General features: G+C 34.6%; 2 protein-coding genes across 8 annotated transcripts in view; one reads left to right on the top strand and one right to left on the bottom strand.

Annotated features, from left to right (window-relative positions):
• Positions 1-4,036, top strand: part of LOC110102654 (aldehyde dehydrogenase family 2 member C4-like) — a 6,939-nt gene extending 2,903 nt beyond the window's left edge. Inside the window, exons 4-9 of the mRNA XM_020831091.2 lie at positions 999-1,088; positions 1,180-1,353; positions 1,685-1,822; positions 2,904-3,041; positions 3,128-3,189; positions 3,647-4,036. Of these exons, the coding sequence (XP_020686750.1) occupies positions 999-1,088; positions 1,180-1,353; positions 1,685-1,822; positions 2,904-3,041; positions 3,128-3,189; positions 3,647-3,920 (876 nt within the window). The 3' untranslated portion in view covers positions 3,921-4,036. The remainder of the gene's footprint in view (positions 1-998; positions 1,089-1,179; positions 1,354-1,684; positions 1,823-2,903; positions 3,042-3,127; positions 3,190-3,646) is intronic.
• A 168-nt stretch (positions 4,037-4,204) lies between these two features.
• On the bottom strand, positions 4,205-17,510 carry LOC110102635 (pentatricopeptide repeat-containing protein At1g05750, chloroplastic). 7 transcript variants are annotated; one of them, XM_028700907.1, is made up of 6 exons: positions 17,435-17,510; positions 14,917-17,284; positions 14,451-14,517; positions 9,042-9,260; positions 5,963-6,024; positions 4,205-4,503 (listed from the first exon to the last, which is right to left on the bottom strand). In XM_028700907.1, exons 1-2 carry the CDS (start codon positions 17,467-17,469, stop codon positions 15,169-15,171), a joined length of 2,151 nt encoding a protein of 716 aa, XP_028556740.1. In that variant the 5' UTR covers positions 17,470-17,510; the 3' UTR covers positions 4,205-4,503; positions 5,963-6,024; positions 9,042-9,260; positions 14,451-14,517; positions 14,917-15,168. The 7 variants fall into 7 exon arrangements, with proteins under 7 accessions (XP_028556740.1, XP_028556738.1, XP_028556737.1 ...); XM_028700905.1 differs by lacking the exon at positions 17,435-17,510 and having other exon boundaries at positions 5,959-6,024; positions 14,917-17,374; XM_028700904.1 differs by lacking the exon at positions 17,435-17,510 and having other exon boundaries at positions 14,917-17,374.
• Positions 17,511-17,772: the final 262 nt, after the last annotated feature.

Here is a 17,772-nt window from a genome sequence, read left to right as displayed (position 1 = left end):
CCCCCCCCCTCCCGGTTTTGTCCCTTCGTTTCCTCTGCCTGCTCGGTTCCTTCCCCCCTTGGCACTGTCTATTTGTTGATTGTGCTTGACTGGCCCTTGCTATACATGTTCGGTTCCCTTGCTTTGCCCGTGGATTACCTGTTCGACTCACTGGCTGATTGTTCGGTTCTTGCATATATTTATGGTTGTTTTCTTTTGGCTATTGAGCTCCCAACGAGAGTAATTACTGACTTTTTTTCTCTTTTCTGATTGGGTCATTGGGGTGGCTGTTTGGCTCCCTCTTTTCTCCTATATAAGGGGGGCTGATTTGAGGCTTTAAAAAGAGATTTTGGTGATGATTTTTGAAACTAAAACCTAAGGGTTTTTCTTGGATAGCTTGCAAGCTTTATCCACTTCTTCTTCTCCTCTCTTTGCCTTCGTCTCGGACTTTTTATCTATTTCTTCTCTCCGCAAGTGTCCACCCCATTTGTATCTTTCTTCTCTTTAAAAATTTGTAAGTTGCAAGGTGTCTTGAGTCGTATTTTTAGGGTGTCATTGCATCGAGTTATGTCTTTTATTTCAAGTTTAAAAGTCGTATTGTGTTTTTATGTTCTAATATAAAAGTTGTAAGGTGTCATTTGGTTTCATTTTAGTTAAATTTGTGTTTGTTAAAGTTGTTTTAAAGGAAGACGTCAAGTTTATATGCAATCTTGGTAGTCTCTACTTTTTTATTGCATCAATTTCAGGTCAAAGGGTCAACCCGAAACCGACTGATTTTTTAAACAGGTCGAATTGTTGAACCTGAACCCGACCCATTTCAGGTCTAGTTGACCCTAACACTGAAATTTCGGGTCGAATTCGAGTCGGGTTTTCAGATCATGTCAAATATTGACACCCTTAATTGGAGACCTCTGTAGTTGTAAGGAGTTTTGAAAGCTCATGCAGGCATTGTAGACTCTTTTCTTTCAGTAAAAAAAAAAAAATCAGACAATAACTAAAATTTTGTTTTCTTACTGTAGGCTGGTATTCCTGATGGAGTTATCAATGTTATCACTGGCTATGGCCCAACAGCTGGAGCTGCCATAGCTTCTCACATGCATGTTGATGCTGTAATATAACTCTTTTCTATCCTAATTCTAATTCAAAATTAAAGAATTTTATACAAATTGAATGTATAATTTTGTAATTAATTTCCTTCAGGTGAGCTTCACTGGATCAACAGATGTAGGGAAATTAGTTATGGGAGCAGCAGCAGCAAGCAATTTAAAGATTGTTTCATTAGAATTAGGAGGAAAAAATCCATTAATTATCTTCAGTGATGCAGATATAGACATGGCTGTTCAGACTGCTTGGCAGGCTGTTTTCTTTAATCAAGTAATTAATTATCCTCTCATCTAAATATTTTTCACATATATTATATTGTATTTAGGCTTCGTCTGCGATGGCTTTTTTACTGCTTCTTAAAACAGCTTTTAATAAACAATAAGAAAGCCGTCCCAAATGAAGCGTTATCTTATAAACATTCAATCTTAGGACTCGAGTTGTAAATTTTGATACTATTTCTCATTTCATTTGTTTTTTGAATGTTGGAGCTGTTTGGTTATATGTATGGGGTAGAAATATTATTCAAGAAATTGTTAATTAAATATGTTAATGAGATTATATATTATCCTTGTTCTAAGTTTATGATCAAAAAACTGTGCAGGGAGAAATGTGTTTTGCAGGATCTAGGGTTTATGTGCAGGAAGGGATATATGATGAATTTATGAAGAAGGCAATTGAAAATGCTAAAAATTGGGTGGTTGGAGACCCATTTGATCCCAATGTTCATCAAGGCCCTCAGGTATGTAGTATTAAGTTATTTTATTAGATTTTTTATACTGAGTTTTACACACAAAAAAATTTGTATGGTCGTTTCGGGATGGCTGCAACTATATGTAAAATTTGTTGAGGGAAAAATTATATTTTTGCCGGTTGGAAGAAAAAACATTTATAACTATGTAAATAATGAAAAAAGCAGAAAATAGAAAAAGAAGATTAAAGTACAAATAATCATACAAGAATTTTAATTAAGATTCACTCAATTGATGGCTGCATCTTATTGCCTCCACTAGATATTTCATTATAATTTGATTGTTAAGAAAATACAACCCTAATTTTTCAATATGGGGCAGCTAAATAATACAATAAAATTTTCAAAATGCTCTTAATGAAACGATAAAATACTAGATAACCACCCTCGAATCCACGATAGTGGGAGAAATTATTACATGCGGTCACTGGACGTTGTCCGGAGGCGAATCAGGATGCGTCATGTCACCATTTTGTTGTACCGGTGCTGTATACTGGGTGATGTGGCACATCTTGATTCGCCTTCAGACGATCTGGTGACTGCACGTAATAATTTCTCCGATAGCAAGGCTCCTTATCCTCATTCCAACCACTACCATGAGCGTCCCTGAAGGTAAACCCACAACTAAGTTTACATCGTGTGTTTTCTTCATAGGACAAAAATCAGATTCCACAATCTAATATTTGTGATTATTATACACATTTCTTCTTAAAACTCTAATAATAAATTACTTACAACTACCGCACTCATGCTGTCATGCAGATCTACCTATGAAAAATCTGCTAACATTGGCAGTTATCATCGTCAACCATCAATGCCTTATGAAACATTCAATAAAAATAAAAATAAAAAAATTATGTAGGATTTTAAACATATTTTTATTTCATATCAAAATATAAATAAAATAAATTAAAATTAATATAAAAAAATAAAAAAGAAAAATGATCCCAAATGACCTTTTAATTAAGAAAGTACACCAACAATTGATTAAATAAACTAAATTATAAGAATGACCTTAAATGAATGTTTAAACTTATCTATTTCTTCTCTTCTGACAAAAAATGATTTGTAGGTTAATAAGGAGCAATTTGATAAGGTTCTTAGATACATAGAGTCAGGCAAGAGAGAAGGAGCCACACTTTTAACAGGAGGAAAGGCTATAGGTGAGAAAGGGTACTACATTGAGCCCACAATCTTTACTGATGTCAAGGTAAGAATCCCTAGCCACTTGTTAATTAAATATTTGATTAATTTTAATTGTATTTGTATTAAAAATTATGTAAAAATTTTGCTCAGGAGGATATGTTGATTGCTAAAGATGAAATATTTGGTCCAGTGATGTCCATCATGAAGTTCCAGTAAGTTCTGTAACTCAAATTTGTTTAGATTTTATTTCACCCAAAAACTTAGATGTATGTGATTTCATTAGTTTCATCAATTTTAAGATTTAGTTTCAATTTCTTACTTATTTTTAACATTTATTTAAGGAAAAATATAACATTTAGACTTCATTTGGGACGGCTTTCTCACTCCTTCTAAAAGAAGCCATCCCAAACGAAGCCTTAGTCTAATTTTGATTGAATTTTGATGGTTTTCATTAATTCTGTTTTGATTAAATTTTTTATGATATCAGCTAAGGCTATTAGTATATATCATCTAAAATTAATGCAAAATGATAGAAACATAAACATATTCTCATGTTACTAGAATTCAACTCTATAATATTCATATTTTCATTATCAATTAATAGTACTAAAGAACATGTAAATTTAATCATGAATATTAATATTTACAATTCTTCCGTGATTGGATTAGGACAATTGAGGAGGCTATTGAGAAGGCCAACAACACCAGGTATGGACTAGCAGCAGGAATAGTGACCAATGACCTGAATATAGCTAATCGTGTTACGAGGTCGGTTCGTGCCGGCACGATTTGGATCAACTGTTACCTCATCACTGATATTAATATTCCTTTTGGTGGGTACAAAATGAGTGGTTTTGGGAAGGATAGTGGGCTTCAAGGAATGGAGAAGTATCTCAAAGTCAAGTCTGTGATTACTCCTATTCAGAACTCCCCTTGGCTGTAATTTGATATTTCAAATTGTGGCAATGTTGATTGAGAGGAAGTCATATTGTAATAGTCCAGTGTTCTACTTTGGCTTTAAGTGATAAAATAATAAACGCTTTGATTTGGGTCTTTTCATATATTTGATAGTTTAGTTCACGATATGTTCAAGTAGAAATGCTATTAGCGGGTTCTTAATCTACGCATTAGCCAAAAGCTATGATGCATGGACACGGATACGACATGAATACGGGACACGTCAATTATTAAAAACACAGAACACGTACATGGATTGGACACGAAAAATATCAGGAAATGTGATTCATAGAAAAAGAAACTCGCAAAAATGTCACAAACAAACAAGTGCTCTTGCATAATAAAGAGTTAAGAACTTGCCTTCCAATAGAACTTAGTCCAATAAAAAGGGATAAGCATGAAGTAGATTCATCCATGAGAAAACTCTGCAAATCAGCATTGCACAGAGCACATTTTTCTTGATTAGAGGAAAGTCCAGGACAGCATTTCCCTCCATCTAGCGCAGGAAAATTTCCATTCCAGAGGTAGAAACCAAAATCCACACACATGAGCATATGATGGCGAGTGCCCTGATATACATATCATTTTAGTCACAGCGATAAAAACAAGATAAAAAGAAAACATAAAATTGGGGGTTTGATGCAGTTCAAATTAGAAGCAAGTAGAGAAATTAAAAAATTTCTTTTGATTCCAAGAAACAAAAGAACGGGAAAAAGAATGAAGAGGAAGAACAAAACATAAGGCTTCATTTGGGACAACTTCTTTGCTGCTTTCTAAGACGACTTTTTAGTGTACAAAAATTTTTTAAATTAAAAGTTTTTGTACTAAAAAACAGTTTTATAAAGTAACAAAAAAGTTGTCCCAAACGTAGCCTAAGTCACAAGGATGCGTGCAAGCACAAAAAATCTCTAGAGAATCTAGGCCAAATAGATAGGCATATAGAATAAATCCTCACATAAGAATATCTAATAAAGATAACAATGACATGCTTAAGCAATACCTCCTTACTACATTTTAGAGTCCATTGATATAATGTTATTGATCTGCATCTCATCAAAATTCAAATTAGAGTATACTTGGAGCAGCTTTTTCACAGATTTTTCTTTTTAAAGTTGCCCCGTCTTTATTTGGCTAAATTTTTTTATTATTTTTCAAAAATTTATATGATGATAAGAAGTTATATTTTACAACTAAATCAGCCAGATTATCGTAACTATAAAAAAGTTGTATTGCAACATTTTCAAAAGAAAAACTGTTATAATATCCACAAAAGCTTTCAAAACACCTTCACAATATTTTTTACAAATAGCGACACCCACCCAATGAACCCTTAACTTCAACAGCTTAAAGACATAATTTCCATAATGTTTAGTAAAATGATATTTACACTCACAATCATCAAAAGTTGATTAAAAGGCTTAAATTAATTAAAATAATAAGGAAAAAGTGAGTAGAACTAAAATATTTTCTATGATGCTAGAAATGAAAGATGGGACAAAATGTTTCTTGTATTGAAGTTTATGTATTATACCTAGGCATTCTACAATATCCTTGTTGAACCTATACCTAATCATTAAAATAAGAACTCACAAATGTTTAAAAATATTTTGGCTAATTAAAAATAAAACAAATCAAATTAGAAAATGTGAGGATATAAATATAATAACACATAATCATTTAAGATTTGTTTGGGGTTGCTACAACTATTTATCGAAGTAGAAGTAGAGTAATTATGGAGAAAAGGATTTTTTTAAAGCTTTTGTAAGTATTTAATTTTTGTAAAGTCGGATAACAGCTTTCTCATAACTTTCATACTCTAGTAGACAGAAATTTCTAATAAAAAATTATAAACAAACAAAGCTGTGGCAGCTTTTTGTAAAAGCATAAGACCATTTATTTTAACTCAAAAGTGGCATAAAAAAGCTGGTGGCCAAACCATCAACCTTACTCAAATTAGCAGATCAACAAGTAAAGCTTCAGGAAAAAAAGTAACTCTAAAATTCAATTACTTATCCAAGGTTTACCTACTTCCAAATTAGTAGATCAACCACTCGCTGGCTGGTGTTGAGGAAGACTAGATGAAGGAGTTGCTGGTTCATAGTTCAAACATTGAAAAAGTTAGTGTAGGCCATATTTAAGTTTCAATGACTACTACTAATCCCTCAGCAATCAATGGGACAAAAACAAATTTATTATTGATTTACAAGCACCTTATCGTTTATAATCAACCTCTAGAGAATATTTTATGTAGGGTTTGGTCATTATATCGTATATTCAAGTATTTTATAACCAATAGTACATATCATATATTTGCTATAGCAAAATATCAAAAAGATCAAGCCTTTATACCACTACGTGGGGTCGGCAACATAAATCTTTTTTCTCCATTATGTTTTGTTAAGAGTCAAATTATCATTCAAATCTAATAAAAAGGTCATTTCTAGTACTTTCTAACCAAGTATGTTTAGATCTACCTCTACCTTTCTTAATATAGGTCAAATCTAATACATCTACTCTCTTAAACGAAGTAGTATGCATGTTGTCAGTCAGTTCATAATAATAGTAGTTAATATGATCATGAATTTGTGCAAAAATAGTAAAACACATATGCAATAACCGTAAAACCTATAAAATGATACAGTCCGAAGGCCAATAAAATAGTTTAGTACGGAAACAATGAAATTTATATGAATGTCAAAACAATAAAGCAGTTAATAATCATAAATCATACATCATAGTAGTATTATCCAATATATGAAGAAATTATATAAATCAATAAATTTAAACAACTATGAAACTATCAGAATCTATAATAATGCAATACTATTAGGAAATCTAATAAGAGTATACACATGAGATTCAATTATTTTATATCAATATCAGTATCTTATATCACATGCTCAGTAATAGACATCATGTGCTTAGTAACAATAAGATAGTAAACAGTGAATTAATAGCATCAATAGTGACAGTGAATCAATAGCAATATCATTAACAGTATTAATTTTAGTAAAATCAATGACAATAACAGTAAACAGTATAGTAGTAGTAAAATATTAGCATCAATATTAGTATTGTGACATGCATTTCACTAATCACAATAAACAAATAAGGAATTCTGGCTTTGCTTTTCCAGTAAACAATAAATCAGTAATCATTGGCTCAGTAAATATAGCCATCACACTTTGACTATCGGTACAGTAATTAACTCCTTACAACTCCCAATCAGTGAATCAGTAGATAATAACACCAAACCAAAATATTTAAAGGAAAATCAATCAGCTCATTATCCTATACAGGTCAGTCAGTCTCCAACCAACATCAGCAAATAACCAATCCTTATTTGTTTTCACATATATTATTACAATAGTAATAGCAGTCAGCTATTACTCAATCACACGCCAATATCATTAAAGATGTTTGTATTTATAACATAATCAATTAAAAATATCAAAATAAAATTACTATTTTGTGCAAATCGTACAAATACAATAATTCTTATTTTACTCGATGAAATTATGAAATCAACAAGTCAAAATGTCCAGAATCATCGATACAACTTATAAAAAGTTAAATGGTTGAAGTTCGGTAAATCCGAAAAAAATTAAAATAAAAGTAATTTGGAAGAAATCCAACGATCAGAATCAAAATATTTGAAAACATGAATAGGATAAAAGTCACCTACTATGACCTGAGCAATTTTTGTACAAGAAGAAAAATGAATCGGCGACCAAAATTAGGATTTTTTTCCCTTCCTCTCTTCCCCCTTTTTCCCTCTCCTTCTTCCCTTCCTTACATAACAAGCCAGATGAGGGAGGAAGAGAGAGAGAGAGAGATTGCTGAGTATAGAAAGAAATATATATATTAATTTTAGTGCATAACGCCTCGATGCTCAAACCCTAGCGTCGCTGCGCTGCATGCTAAATCCAGAATTACTATATAACATAACCTTTAATGTCACGATGACAATTTATGGTGCTGCTACGATCATAGACACAACGTCGTAGCGCCCATAGGCACAGCATCACAGCGCTCCAGTTCAAACAAAATTTCATATTATGCTCTCTCTAAAGTAATAAATATCATAGGAAGATCCTCCTTATTCTCTCAATACTTCTCCATCAAACTTCTAAATAAATGTATAGCTTCCATAGTAGACCTAGTTGGCATGAATCCAAGTTGATTTTGAGAAAAATTAGTATCATGTCATAACCTATACTCAATAACTCTCTCCCATAGTTTTAATGTATGACACATTTACTTAATTCTTTTATAATTCATACACTCATGTGCATCACCTTTATTCTTAAAAACAGGAACTAACACACTCTTTCTCCATTCATCTAACATCTTATTTAAATACAGAGAAAAAAAAAACAAGATAATAAATATTGAGGAAAAATAGAAAATAAAAAATAAGATCAACACACAAAAATACAAAGAATTTAAATACATGATTATCAAATTAATGACTACACCCTATTGTTGCAACTGCATATTTTAATATGGTTTGATAGTGAAGAGCTGCAACTTTAATTCCTCTAATACAAATATAAGATGGCGACCCAACATCAAGTCTGTGAACATATTATCTTTGCAGGGAAAAAAACTAGACTCCATAACTAAACAAATTGTGTTCTGGAATGACTGAATAGTGGAAATTTAAAAAATTGCACTGATCCATAAATTATTATATCCTTATATTCAGTAAAATTTACACTGAGTATTTCTATTGGGCGCTATGAAATACTACAAAGATAACAGAATTTGGACATATGGAGTTATCAATTTTCATAAGTAGCCGCTGCTTCTTTTGAGGATTTTACCATCTATCCCCCTAAAATTAGCAATAGAACACATGTGCTTTACCTAAATGTAGTACTAGGATCAGAAAGCATTTAAAACTTTTCAATCTAAAGTTGCTCAAACCATAATTTCAGTAGCTGCTAATCAAACACAATGATTAGTTCAATGCGTTCATATGAATAAAATCATTATAGAATTATAACTTTCCTATTATTTTTCATGCTGTTGCCAAAAAAAATGGAAGTAGAAGTTCTGTAGTAAACTTCACCAATTATCACATTTAGAAATGCATGCCTTATACCTTCGGTGTGATTGGGAATTTGGGTGTGAAAGACTCATTGGGCCGTTAGGAAATATCTAAGACAAGGATTTAAGACTTTCTACAGCATATATTGAGGGACAATGGGTTTCCCCCCTTTTTTTTTTTTTTTTTTAACAATGGTTAAATGGTTGTCTCCTTCCCTGGACTTGTCTAGTAGGGTAGATACATTGAATTGGCCTGGAGCCACGTTCTCAGTTCCTGTAGACAGGAAAAGAGAGGAAAATAGTGGTATAAATTAGGGAATTTGAAAACGGAGTGAAAGAGGCAGAATGATGCAGGACTACGAAAATGAAATGCTCTTTAACTCATATAGATTTGCATAACGTATGATTAGAATAATTCTAGAACAAAAATACTAGCAAATTCAAACAATGTGTCGAAACACTTACTGGTTATCCGCTTAGGCTAAATCACATGGTGAGAGCTTTGAATACTTCCAAAAAGAAATAGAAAACAACACAATGAATAGTAGTAGCTTTCAAAATAATCCATAGTCTAACAATGAGAATTATAAAACATAGATGAGCACTCAAATCTTATGTTTACTAAGCTTAAGCAAGAGCAATGCAGAGGAGTCTGTCATGACTGCAATCAAGCTAAGAGAAGTTAGACTAAAAGATATAAGATGCAAGGAAGAAGAGAAACCTTCGCCAAGAATTAGTGGAGATCCTCCACTCGACGCCTTCGAAGTGTTCGTCAATAGCCTCTACCAAATAGATCAACGCACACTCCAAGTAATCCTCGACAGTGAGAACTACCCTTGGATTCACGTCGAAGAAAGTAGATTGTAGGATGTCGACGAAACCGTCTTCATCCCAAGTTATGCCGTAATCAGTTTCTAGATCCGCCATTCATAGGTGCTAGGGAGCAACTCTCTTCTCTGCTTTGTTAGGGTTCTTGAGATGAATGAGGAGAAAGAAGTTTCTCTTTGGCGATGAGGAATGAAAACTAACAATCAAAAATCTGAAATAAGTTTCAGATTTTTGTTGGGTGAGAGAGTTAATTGGGAGAGGGGAGATAGAGAGAGAAAGGGGCGGGTATGGGAGACTAGACCGGCGGCAAGGATGAAGAGGTAGGGGAATTTCTTTCCAAAAGAAGAGGAGATCAATTGGAAAGGAAATTAAGGGGACAATGAGAATTTCGGCCAAAGTGGGACGAGGGGTTTGAATTGTTTCTAATAGAGGAGGTGGGGGTATAAGGAAATAATTCCTAATTGGAGCCCAAGATCGGGCCGGCGGCTAAAGAGGGGTAAAGAGGACTTAATGAGGCTAATTAATGCTTCTTAATTTGGTTTAAAGAATTAGGAAAGTAAATAATTCAATCCAATTTAAATTTCAAATTCAAATGGATTTAAATTAGGAACTTTTCTAAAATAGAATCATTAAATTAGGAAAGGATTTGAAATTTGAATAATTTCAAATTCAAATCAATCCCTAAATTAGCCAAACCAAAAGAGGAAATCACAAGAAGGGTGGGGAGAGGAGTTTGGTCGGCGGCTAGGGAGGAGGAGCCGGCAGCCAAGGGGCCAGTTTGGGATTGAGCCGTGAGGTCGGGTGGGGTGAGGGGGATCGGATGGAGGTTTTACTAAGGGGGTTGGATTGGGGGTGGGGTTAGCTCATTATGAGCTATGTTTTTAGATCATTTATTAATTTATTAATAGCTCATTATTTTATCTCTTCTTCTTTCCCTTGTCTATTCATTTCCCGTGGATGGTTCTTGGGTTCCCGTGCCTTGGCTCCTTGGTTCCCACGGCTGCCTCCTTGGTTTCTTGCGGCTGGCTCTTGGATTTTCGTGCCTTGGCTCCTTGGTGTCAACGGTTGGCTATTTCCGTGCCTTGGCTCCTTGGTTTCCACGGTTGGCTGCTGGTTTTCCGTGCTGGGTGGTTTTCCCTTGCCTTGGTGCCTCGGTTTTGTGTTGGTCTCTTCGGTTTCTGCGGCTGCCTCTTCGGGTCCTTGGCTGGGTTGTTTCCCGTGAAGTGTTGGGGGGATTTCCGTGGTTTGAATTGCTTGGATTCCTGTGGTAATTCAATAAATTGACTGTTTGGTTTCTCCTCTCATGTCTATAAATAGTAGATGTTTTGTGGCTGTTTAAGATATGTTATATGAATGATTTTTGGAGATGTAAACCTGCATGTTTCTTCTTGGAAAAGCTTGCGAGCTTTGTCCACTTCTTCTTTTTCTATCTCTTGGGGAGACTTGCGAGTTCTTTCCACCCTTCTTCTCGGCTTCTAACCTCTTTCGTCTCTCCGCAAGTACCACCTCACCTGTATCCTTCTTCTAATGGATGAAAGCTTCTTTAGGTGTTTGTTTTAAAGTCATAAATTTGTCAAATGTTTGTAAGCGTCAAAGTTTGTAAGAGTCCTTGTTTGTAAGTCCTTTTATAATATTAAAGTTGTGTTTTATTTTGTTAGTTATATTTTGTCAAGTTTTGAATATTTTATGTCTTTTTATCATCCTAGAAAGAGTTTGTTTGTTGTGATAAAAAATTTGGGTCCCTTCCCAAATTTTTGGGACCTAAATTTTTGATTGCATTAATTTGGTATCAGAACAAGTTAGGAAGTCCTAAGTTTTTAAGTTGGTTTGTCAAGTCAAGTCTTATTGTGTGAGTCTTGAGAGTCTTGAGAGTCTTGAGTGTCTTATGAGTCTGTTTAGAAAGTTTTGTGTGTCTTGGTGAGTCATAGTAGTAGTTGTATGAGTAGTTATCATATAAGTTTTATTTTGAGTCATGTTGTCATTTGAGTCTTAGCGTCAAGTGAGCAATCTCAAGCCTTGGTGTCTCTTGATGCGACGCCTTCAGAACAAAGCTAACTCATCAGGAGATGAGTTCTCAAGAAGGGGAGTCTGATGTAGGCAGGGGGGGTAAAATCAAACCCAAAAAAATTTGGTTTTGACATCCCTTGAGCTTGCTAACTCATTAATTTTTGAGCTAAGATTTAGCTCATTATGAGCTGGTTTTTAGTTCATTTATTGAACTAAGAGTTACCTCATTATGAGCTATATTTTTAGATCATTTATTAATTTATTAGTAGCTCATTATTTTGTCTCTTCTTCTTCCCCTTGTCTATTCGTTTCCCGTGGATGGTTCTTGGGTTCCCGTATCTTGGCTCCTTGGTTCACATGGCTTCCTCCTTGGTTTCCTGTAGCTGGCTCTTGGATTTCTGTGCCTTGACTCCTTGGTGTCCACGGTTGGCTGTTTCCGTGCCTTGGCTCCTTGGTTTCCATGGTTGGCTGCTGGTTTTCCGTGCTGGGTGGTTTTCCCGTGCCTCGGTTCTATGCGGGCCTCTTTGGTTTCTATGGCTGCCTCTTCGGGTCCCTGGCTGGTCTGTTTCCCGTGAAGTGTTGGGGTGATTTCCGTGGTTTTTGATGCTTGGATTCCTGTGGGAATTCAAAAAATTGACTGTTTGGTTTCTCCTCTCATGTCTATAAATAGTAGATGTTTTGTGGTTGTTTAAGATATGTTATATGAATGACTTTTGGAGATGTAAACCTGCGGGTTTCTTCTTGGAAAAGCTTGCGAGCTTTGTCCACTTCTTCTTCTTCTATCTCTTGGAGAGACTTGCGAGTTCTTTCCACCCTTCTTCTCGGCTTCTAACATCTTTCATCTCTCCCATGTACCACCTCACTTGTATCCTTCTTCTAATGGATGAAAGCTTCTTTAGGTGTTTGTTTTGAAGTCATAAATTTGTCAAATGTTTGTATGCGTCAAAGTTTGTAAGAGTTCTTATTTGTAAGTCCTTTTATAATATTAAAGTTGTGTTTTATTTTGTTAGTTATATTTTGTCAAGTTTTGAGTATTTTATGTCTTTCTATCATCCTAGAAAGAGTTTGTTTGTTGTGATAAAAAAATTTGGGTCCCTTCCCAAAATTTTGATTGCATTACACAAGCTCTCAATACTCAAGCAAGAAGAAATTTTAATAAGCAATCATTCATTAACCTCAAAAGAAAATAAGGAGGGCTATATAAAGCCTCATACAAAGGACTCAAAGACAAAAGACACAAATGCCCCTTGGGCTCGCATACGACATCCCTTCATAAGAGGGTATAACGGGAAACTAAAGAAAGCAAATAAAATGCGACAACATAAATAAGAAAATACATAGGAAAATCAAAAATACAAAGACTCGATCATGGCCGTAGATCGGCGGCCACGCCTCTGGTAAACCTTCCATGATCTGATGTCCCTATCACAGAAGGCCAGCAAGTATTGAAGAAGAAGAAATTATAGAATAATAAGAATCAATTTTCATTCAATAAAAACTTAATTTCAGATTGCAAACTTGATCTATATTTATAGAAATCCAAAACACATCTTGAAATCTATTTAAATTCAAAAAAAAATTCAATGTTTAAAAAAAATTATACTCTCCAATGTTGATTATGCTATATTATTATAACTCTGTTGATTATGCTATATTATTTCAAATATGATATAGTAAACAAAGAAATCTTTAATATTTAAGTTGAAAAACGACAAAAAAAAAATTAAGATCAAAACAAAAAACTGAAAATCTGAGGCATCATTGGAATAATAGCATCTATAAAAATAAAAATTGACATAAATGATTTAAATAAATATAACAAAAAGGAAAAAAAAAACCCCTCACAGATGAAATAAATACAAAAAGTTAGAAAAAAAAATGAATCTATTGACTTTCTAGAGTTTTAAAAGTAACTAGCAACACCAAGATTCTCTCCATTAAAAGTTTAGGGTTTTCCTTTGGATACAACAACAACAACAACAACATCAAGCCTTTATCCCATACATAACTTTAATGATTTGAATATAAGCATTATTTGAATATAAGGGTTTTCCTTTGGATAAATATGAGAAATTGGTGGATTGAATACCGGGTAATTTTCTTGATTCCCTTCACTAGCATTTCTCCTTCTACTCTCCTTGGCCCACCCACATTATTGGAAATTCAAAATGCAATTTTGCAATTAAATCCCAACTCAATTCAATTTTACAATAGTATCCTTCAAGGTTAATTTTGCAATTTTCTACGAGCCTCCAGGATCACAGTGTGATGGTCCAAAATAATTGTGGTTCTCCATTTGATTCCCAAGTCACTCAATCTTAAAAAATGGATTCAAGGTGTATAATTCAGTTCTTATATGATACAAAGCAAGATAAACCATACAGATACTGTTCACAAGTGTTGAAATTTAGAAATCTTACAGAAACAATGGTGATTTTTCCGGCATGTGCCACATTGGTAGATTAGTTACAATATCCTGAATTTATTAACTTATTATCAAGTATACCGGCACATAAATAATTATAAGTTTTTAGAAATCAATAATAAAATAGGAAAATTTTAGCAAGCATTGATTCCATTATGCTTAGACACACCATAAAAGGAAGGGAGCTTGGATGTAAACACTTACTTCTCCATGTTCCCCATTCTTCTGTGAAGAGTGGCCACATCCAACGGGCAACATCATTCCAGCAGACCTGCTCGCATGGAAAGATAACAGTTCTCAAAAAGAAAAGATTTAGGAAGCTTTTTTGAATTGATAGGGTGAAAAAAGGCCGTTGAAAGTTGCATCATTAGCAAAAGCTTCATGAAAATAGTTGCACAAAAGAGGGAACTTCTTTTTGAAAGAGCATTCAAATAAATGCAAAGTAAATGTCATTTTTAATTCCCATTAAGATGTTAAAACAACAGTTTGTAAGAAAATACACAAGAATATAATGAAGAAAACATGATAAAATCATAATAATAAATTTCTGGTTTTATTGTGAGTCTAGTATTACCAAGCTATCCAAAGCATATTAAAAATAAATAATTGCGTATTCATAGCATTTCAAACAAATAGCAGAACAGATGGATCGTAAATGGTTAATCAATACCTTTTTTTTTCAACCATACAGTTGTGAAGAAATTTAGCATTATTGGAGAAATCATTTTCTTTAATCACAGGCTATGAATATTGGAGAAATATTTGTAGATTCTTCAGTATCCTTATTTGTGCAAGTGGGCTTGTGCTGATGAGCCCAAAGGCAATTGCAAGATTCTATATATGCAGATTAAAAGGAACTCCGCCTCTTCATTCTCAATGTCCAAGGCAACTTCAGCAATGTTAACTTAATATCCTTCCATTTTCAATTCCTTGCCATCTCATTTAAAATTTGTTCAATTTCATTCATTTGGGGATGAACATTGTCACCTGATAAGAACTCATGTACATTACCATCAGCTTCTATTATACTACACCCAGGTATCTTGACCACCTTTCTTTTCTTCATCAAACTCCTGACCTCCATCTGATTATCCCATTTCCCCTTTGAAGCATATATGTTAGATAGTAGGATATGGAATCCATCATGCTGGGGCTCAAACTCAATGAGCTTCCTACCCACTCCCTCACCTATATCAGTGTTGCCATGCTTTTTGCAAGCACCAAGCAAGGCACCCCAAGTAGAAACATCTGGAGCAATGGGCATGTCCTTTATGAGTTTCTTAGCATCATTGAGCAGACCCGCACGTCCTAGGAGGTCGACCATGCATCCATAGTGCTTAATATTTGGTTCTAAATTATAAATATGCTTCATCGAATTGAAATATTCCCATCCTTTATCGACCAAGCCGCCATGACGACAAGCTCCTAAAACACCAACAAAGGTGGTCTCGTTAGGTAGCACGCCACACCTCTCCATATTGGAGAACTTTTCAAGAGCTTCTTTGAAGAATCCATTCATAGCTAAACCAAGTATAAGAGCATTCCAAGTCGAAATGCTCTTTTCCTCCATCTCGTCGAAAATCTCCAATGCAGTCTTGGTGCAACCACACTTCATGTACATATCTACCAAGGTTGTACCCAGAAACAAATTAATTTGAAAGGCTTGCTTCCTTATGTAGGCATGAACCCATTTGCCTTGTTCCAAAGCAAACAGGTTAGTGCAAGCTGAAAGAACACTAACTAATGTAGTTTCATCAGGCCTAACTCCTCTAATTTGCATCTCATGGAACAAGGCCAATGTGTCCGAGGAGTGTCCATGTTGGGCATAGCCTGAAATCATGGTGCTCCATGACACCAAATCCTTTCGAGGCATGGAATCAAATGAATGTCTTGCTTTATCCACAAAGCCACACTTCAAGTAGCCTGATATCATTATATTCCAAGAAATTTGATCCGAATAACCTAAATCAAATAATAGTTCGGCAGCATTAATGTTCCTATATGATAAGTACATATGAATCAATGAATTCATAAGACTTAAATATGTTTGAATCCCAATTCTGATGATCAATCCATGCATGGCTTCCCCTTCCTTAGTAGCTTCCAATGAAGCACAAGCAGAAAGTACACTAACCATCACAACCTCATCAATTTGAATTCCACAAACTCTCATTAGGGTAAACAACTTCAATGCCTCTCTAAACATCTCATTTTGTTCATAACAGCTTATCATAGCTGTCCAAGACACAGTATCTTTACTAGTCATTTCATCAAATAGCTTTCGAGCATCCTCAACAAGCTTACTTCTACCAAACAGAGCGATCATTGAATTTGAAGCAATTGTGTTCTGCTCAGGCATATTATTGAAGATGTAAACTGACTCATCCACATCACCAATCTGCACATACGCTGCCAGAATCGAGTTCCAAGTAACAGAATCCAAAACAGGACTTTCATCAAACAGGAATCGAGCATCCTTCAAATGCCCACAAACAGAATACATATTGATCAAAGTATTGAGAACATAAAGATCTAAACACAATCCAAATTTTAAAATATGGGAATGTATCTGCTCACCTTCTACTACGCAAAACCTCAAAGAGCAAGCTTGGAGTACAATCGGGTGACTGTAGTTATCTGGAACCAAATCACATTTCAGCATTAACCTGTACAGTGGAAGACAACATTGAGGAACATTTCTGCGCACATAAGCTCTCATGATGGTGTTCCAGGAGAAGGTATTGGAGTTCTCTATCTGGTTGAGAAGCTGGCGAGAGTAGTCGAGAGCAAGAAAGTGGAAGCCGGTGCAAAAGGAAAGAAGGCGACTTGCAGCGAAAGAATCATTAATGAAACCGGAAACGGTCATCTGAGCGTGGATTTGGAAGAAATCTTTAAGCTTCTGGCATTTCCAAAGGCGCTCTTCGAGAATAGAAAGGTTTATGGAGACTCTTGGATTTCGAGCAATGACTGATTTCAGAGACGAGGATACTAGTTTTCTCTCCATGGTATATGAACGCTGGACACCTTTGAGAGAAATCCTATTCAAAAAGTCAAGGAAAGGCATGGATGATATCCTCATATAATTCCCTTGTCGAAGTTATAACTAAACATGGAAGAATATTAAACAGGAAACTATGCCAATTTAGCATTTTGCACAGTGTAGGCATGTAGATTAATGATGGTCTTACAGAAATGGAAAATGAAGATGGAGTTCCAGTAGCATTGGATATTGCTAAAGCTTAGTTCCATAACCATAAAGAAAAGTATAGAAGGTATGCAGAGAAGAAGAAAGCAGATGAATTTTATTTCATTTCATAATAATCTCCTCAATAGAGAGTACAAGTATAAATAGATGTATCTCTGTAACGGTGCTGATGCACATATGCAGTTTTAAAGGAACAGTGCTGATATAAGAGCAAAGGCAGTGCAAGTGTGACGCCCCAGGCATCCATAGTGAAAGGATTCGTTGACAGTCTTGATCAACCATCACTTCTTGCTCCATTGCTTTGACCTGAAATTGTTAACC

This window comes from Dendrobium catenatum, unplaced genomic scaffold (genome assembly GCF_001605985.2).
Source record: "Dendrobium catenatum unplaced genomic scaffold, ASM160598v2 fragScaff_scaffold_1608, whole genome shotgun sequence".
In the NCBI taxonomy this organism is placed as follows: Eukaryota; Viridiplantae; Streptophyta; class Magnoliopsida; order Asparagales; family Orchidaceae; genus Dendrobium; species Dendrobium catenatum.
This window is presented reverse-complemented; position numbering and strand designations above follow the sequence as displayed.